Source organism: Neophocaena asiaeorientalis, unplaced genomic scaffold (genome assembly GCF_003031525.2).
Source record: "Neophocaena asiaeorientalis asiaeorientalis breed wild unplaced genomic scaffold, Neophocaena_asiaeorientalis_V1.1 scaffold362, whole genome shotgun sequence".
NCBI classification, from domain to species: Eukaryota; Metazoa; Chordata; class Mammalia; order Artiodactyla; family Phocoenidae; genus Neophocaena; species Neophocaena asiaeorientalis.
This window is the reverse complement of record NW_020175700.1, coordinates 2,932,078-2,938,388: the sequence shown is the minus strand read 5'-3', so window position 1 is coordinate 2,938,388 and position 6,311 is coordinate 2,932,078. Positions and strand designations below refer to the sequence as shown.

The following is a 6,311-nucleotide window of genomic DNA, read 5'->3' as shown; positions in this document are numbered from 1 at the left end:
CTCCTTAAAACTTCTATTCCCTCTTTCCCATTTTCCTGCCTTTCTCTGGTTTACTTCCACTTACCATTTAAGACATCTTGAACATTGTTCTAGATCATCTGCTCCAGTGGGCTTTCCTGACGCATCTTGGCTGGGCTCAGTGCTGGTCACCTTGTTCCCACAGCACCCACTACAAACCTGTTTCATTGTACCTGAAAAAAGTGTGTCAGAGTCGTCTGTCAGGCCTGCCTTGCCCACAGAATATAAGGTCCTTAAGGCAAGAACGCTGTCTTTTTAATTTTTGCATCCTCAGTGCCTAGCACAGGGCTTGACAAATAGTAGAATCTCTGTAAATATTTGTTGACATGGACTAATTTGAATTCTTTATTGTAATACAAAGTTAAATATGCTTGCCCTTTATCTCCTGGAGAAGTTCTTAGGATACTAGCGAAGGTTTATACATACTTGGAGCTTTCATGAGGTTGGCCTTTGGCATGTTGAAGTTGTAGAGATTATTGTTAGATTAATTTTCATATGATAGAAACATATAAGAGGAAGACACATACCCATAATATTAACACATGTTGTGCCAAGAGTGTGAACAGTGGTGTATTAAACTTCAGTTTGCCATGCCACAGCCGAAATTCTTCTGAGAGTGTTGGCAGAGTAATTCCTGTTTAATGCAATGAAGCTCCATGAAGCCCGGTAAATAATAGTACTCCGTTCTGTTCAATAATAGTACCCTGTGTTCTAAACTCTCGGGTTTAGGTATTTTGATTAAAGGTGTCAATGTTGTCTCAATTTTAAGTATTTGTTCTATAAATCTAATGTATTCTTTTTCCATCTCTCTAGAATGTTTCAGATGTTTAAAGAATGGTTTTGGTTGGAAAGATTCTGGCTTCCTCCAACAACAAAGTGGTCAGATCTTGAAGATCATGATGGACTCGTCTTTGTGAAACCCTCTCATTTATGTATGAGCATTCCATATGCTTTTGGCTTGATAATTATCAGACATTTTTTTGAAAAGTAAGTAGTGTTTGTATGTCTTTCCTCCCCATTCCCCTTCTTTGCCCCACCTCTAGAATAAAGAATTTTGGTAAGATTCTTAAAGAATGTGTTGTTCGGAGGTCACCACTAATGGGCTACAGATTCTTAGGAGAGTTCATGAAATTAAATGCACACTAAATATTATCTAGACTGAACAAATAAAAATTAGAAACACAATCTCCTCAAGTACATTAGTTTTACAATGAAGAAAATTGAGATCAAGAGAGATTAAGGATCACAGAGCTTATTAGTGTCAATGACGGTACAAGAACTCAGCTCATGTTCCATGTACCATGTTGTCTGACAATGGATATGCATCCCCATGTCTTTGTTGGCAGTATTAGGAGAGTATGACTAGGGGATGCATTATCATTTTAGAATGCCTATAAAATAGCAAAAATGGCTCATTAAAGACCAAACTTAATATTGCTTTATAGCATAGTTTACTTTAAAGGTTTATTGAAAGTTTTAATAGCAGACCTTCAGTCCAAGGTATAAGGAAATCAAAGAAAAATATCAATTTGCTTTCTCAGAAAAAGTAAACTTCTTTTCTTTTTCTTAATTTAATTTAAATAGATATTACCTCCAACCTTCTATTAAAACGGTACTAGTGTTATGATAACTGAAGATAAATGTTCATCTATAATCTCTGTAGTTGTCTCTATTTCAAAAAACTGTTATTAGCACATTAATTTTTTTGGAGCAAAAACAATATTCAAATGTCAAGACTTGGATAAACTTAAGACAAAATCTGATAAAGATCATTTTGTCCAAGACTAACTGTAATGCAGATCATATGTTTATAACCATTTGCAGGGTCCTTATCTCAAGAGTTAGTTTGACCAACTCTGTTTCATGGATTGTCCAAAATGTTTTTGTACAAATAACAGCTTCACTTGGACCAACAATGTGCTATTGCTATTGGGAGGAAAAGAAAGCCCCTCAATACCACTAAGCTCTAGCTGAGAACATCTGAAAATGTTCTTCCTTTTTGACAGTTAATTTTACTTTTACTCACATGTTTGGATTTGTCAAAGAATGCCTAAATAAAGTAGCATTGTGCCACTGCACTTCCAAATTGGCAAATTACTCTGCTATCCTGAAATACTTGCTTTTCTTGCAGTGTCTGGTGATCTTTGAACTTGTCATCCAGGTCCTCTACTTATTTGCACTGCAGATTTCCTACTTTTTGGTGGACAGATCCATTTTTAACATTTTGATCAGACAGTGAACTAGAAAAATTTTTGTTTGCCAAAGCAGCATAGTTGTGGAGGACCTACTTGTTATGCCCTGGTCTTGGCCTCTCCAACAATTATCAGGAAGGAATCCAATCTTCTTTTAATTCCTAGGACCATTCTTGCTTCTTCTCAAGGGGTTAAGTATAGTCTTTTGTAACTCCTTATAACTTTAACTACCAATTACTCACCCTTAGTTTTTTCCATCCCATGACACTACGGAAAACTATGTGTTGCTCCACTAATCTCATCTCTCTCTTTTTTTTCATATTTCTTTTAATGCAATAGAAGGAAGGAAAATTTAACATGGGAGCAAGATCATGCTTTTTGAAGTTTAAGTTTATATTTTTTCAGGGCTTCTATATCATTTGCCTTAGACTAAACCACTTAGATCATAAATAAAATATTACTTACACCTTGCACTTGAATAGAAACTTATATTTTAAGAGGTACAGAAAATCATAAGTGGTGTGATCTCAGTCAAGAAAATGAGAGGTAAGTGAGATGGCCAAGGTCACATGGTTAGTATGTCGGGAGTAGATCTGGGACTTTAACCCCCACGGTATGAAACCAGGTTCAGGGTTGCTGGGTTTTTGTTTTCCCCTGTACCGGTACTTCTTGGACTTTCACAATGAAATACTCCTGGTGGCAAAAGAGAGTAAATTAATATCCTTTGGGAGTATAGAAGACATGGCTTAAGGGAATGATAGCAAATGTGAACTTTTCTTAACTATCAAAAATTCGTATAAATTTGACACAGTGTTTCAGCATATCCTATGGTATATGTATCACAAGAAAGCTTCCTTCTTTTGTCTTGGACTGTGTTTGTGTTACACCTCCTCATTCTAGGAAGTGACCAGGAGTTGTGATTTGGCTGGCTTATTTTTATCTTTTAGTACTAACCAGGAGCCATTTAAGATGAGGAAGTAAGGGCCCTTCCCAGGAAGTAGAGAGACAGATGGATAAAGAACAAACAAGTAGATCATTTGAAAGTGACTGACATTTGCTTTGTATTTAGAATTTCCTTTCCTTACAAGTTTTACCTTATGTTTTAATTTTTTTGGTGGGGAGGGGTCTAGAATAACAATTTCTAACTAGTATACCCAGACTCTTCTATACATTCTTTTTTGTGTCTGAAGTATGATTTAGAGAGGATCTAAGCTACTCAAATTTAAGCACTTGTGGAATAAGCACATTATCTCAGAGTAAATTATGGTCCTGGAAGAGTCCAAGGCAGGGATGGGGGTAGTAAAATCAGAAGGTAATCTTTTTGCTTTTACTTAATGGTACAATGAATAGATACCCCACCTCTACCATTTCCACTGGGCAACATGAGGGCATGATGGGATTCTTTAAAGAAGGGTAGGTGTAGCAGTTTACAGGAGTTGAAAAAGGATTGTTGCTAACCGTCTTCAATTGAAACAGTCTCAAAATAGTACAGTGGATTTAAATGTTATCTGAGACTTGCATTACTTCAGATATTTTGTTCTCTCATATAAAACCCTCTGATTAAATCTGGTCAAAGAGCCTTTCAAACCTTAGGAAATGGGAATCAATCTTAATGGCAATAGGCTATTGTTTCCGTTTAGGAGAAGTATTTAAACTTCATGTGCTCTTTTTTTTTTTTGTGGTACGAGGGCCGCGGGCCTTTCACTGCTGTGGCCTCTCCCGTTGCGGAGCACAGGCTCCGGACGCGCAGGCTCAGCGGCTATGGCCCACGGGCGCAGCTGCTCCGCGGCACGTGGGATCCTCCTAGACCCTGGCATGAGCCCGCGTCCCCTGCATTGGCAGGCGGACTGTCAACCACTGCGCCACCAGGGAAGCCCTCACATGCTTAATATCTGCCTAGGCCTGCCTTCTTTTTTATTCTACAAAACAATATTGAAAAAAAAATATGTGGGGGGTAGTGCTCTGGGATTCCTTGGCTTTTGGCTCACAGGTAACTGATGTAGTGCTAAAGGAAGAGCGGGCTATGTGGGTGTCTGAATGAGGCCATCTGAGGGCTCAGTTCTGCAGTAGTAGCAAACCTGAGACTCATTTCCTGGTACTTAACCTAACTTTGAACCATTTACATGGGAGCAGAAGTTCACATTCTCTTTTCTTTCTCTTGGACTTTTCCCTTCTATTCTATATCAATAAAATGAAAGTTCAGGAAATTTCATCTTAGTCTAAGGTCCTTCTAGAGCTAAGATCTGTCATTTCCCTCCTCTTTTCAGTTCAGTTTATCAAATACTTATTGTGCTTCTTTATTCTCTCCTTTTTCAAAATAGGTTTTTAATTAAGTACCTATTCATATTTATTTACAGTTACATAACATGAATTGATTGATTTTCTAGATTTTTTTGAAATGAAAGGATAATGCTAAAGTAGAAAACTGTACTTATATACTTCCTCTGTTCTACTGAAAATGTTATTTCTGTCCTTGAAGCCTGGACATGTTAACAAACAGGACCATTATTTCTCTTTTTTCTTTCTTTCTTTCTTTCTTTCTTTCCTTTCTTTCTTCTTTATTGGAGTATAATTGCTTTACAATGGTGTGCTAGTTTCTGCTTTATAACAAAGTGAATGAGTTATACATGTACATATGTTCCCATATCTCTTCCCTCTCTCTGCGGCATGTGGGACCTTCCCAGACCAGGGCTTGAACCCGTGTCCCATGCATTGGCAGGCAGATTCTCAACCACTGCGCCATCAGGGAAGCCCACAGCACCACTTATTGAAGAGGCTGTTCTTTTTCCACTGTACATTCCTGCCTCCTTTATCGAACATAAGGTGACCATATGTGCATGGGTTTATCTCTGGACTTTCTATCCTGTTCTATTGATCTTTCAGTTTTTCACCATTGAGGATGATTTTGGCTGTGGGTTTGTCATATATGGCCTTTATTCTGTTGAGGAAAGTTCCCTCTATGCCTGCTTTCTGCAGGGTTTTTTTAATCATAAATGGGTATTGAATTTTCTCAGAAGCTTTCTCTGTATCTATTGAGATGACCATATGGTTTTTGGGAGCATTTAATCCATTTACATTTAAGGTAATTATTGATATGTATGTTCCTATTCCCATTTTCTTAATTGTTTTGGGTTCGTTATTGTAGGTTGTTTCCTTCTGTTGCATTTCTTGCCTAGAGAAGGTCCTTTAACATTTGCTGTAAAGCTGGTTTGGTGGTGCTGAACTCCCTCAGCTTTTGCTTGTCTGTAAAGTTTTATCCTGTATGGGACTCTCTGTGCTTCCTGGACTTGATTAACTATTTCCTTTCCCATATTAGGGAAGTTTTCAGCTATAATCTCTTCAAATATTTTCTCAGTCCCTTTCTTTTTCTCTTCTTCTTCTGGAACCCCTATAATTCAAATGTTGGTGCATTTAATGTTGTCCCAGAGGTCTCTGAGACTGTCCTTAGTTCTTTTCATTCTTTTTTCTTTATTCTGCTCTGCAGTAGTTATTTCCACTATTTTGTCTTCCAGGTCACTTATCCATTCTTCTGCCTCAGTTGTTCTGCTATTGATCCCTTCTAGAGTATTTATTTTATTTATTTATTTATTTATTTTTCTGCAGTACACAGGCCTTTCACTGCTGTGGCCTCTCCCTTTGCGGAGCACAGGCTCCAGACGTGCAGGCTCAGCAGCCATGGTTCACAGGCCCAGCCAGTCCGTGGCATGTGGGATCCTCCTAGACCAGGGCACAAACCCACGCCCCCTGTATCGGCAGGCAGACTCCCAACCACTGCACCACCAGGGAAGCCTGATCTAGACTGTTTTTAATTTCATTTATTGTGTTGTTCATCGTTGCTTGTATCTTTAGTTCTTCTAGATCCTTGTTAAATATTTCTTGCATTTTCTCTATTCTATTTCCAAGATTTTGGATCATCTTTACTATCATTATTCTGAATTCTTTTTCAGGTAGACTGCCTATTTCCTCTTCATTTGTTAGGTCTGGTGGGTTTTTATCTTGCTCCTTCATCTGCTGTGTGTTTTTCTGTCTTCTCATCATTTTGCTTATCTTACTGTGTTTGGGGTCTCCTTTTTGCAGGCTGCAGGTTCATAGTTCCCGTTG

General features: G+C 38.1%; 1 protein-coding gene across 1 annotated transcript in view; it reads left to right on the top strand.

The window, feature by feature from the left end:
• Positions 1 to 832: 832 nt before the first annotated feature.
• Positions 833 to 6,311, top strand: part of CERS3 (ceramide synthase 3) — a 96,684-nt gene continuing 91,205 nt past the window's right edge. Inside the window, exon 1 of the mRNA XM_024732070.1 lies at positions 833 to 1,005. Coding sequence (XP_024587838.1) covers positions 833 to 1,005 — 173 coding nt within the window. The remainder of the gene's footprint in view (positions 1,006 to 6,311) is intronic.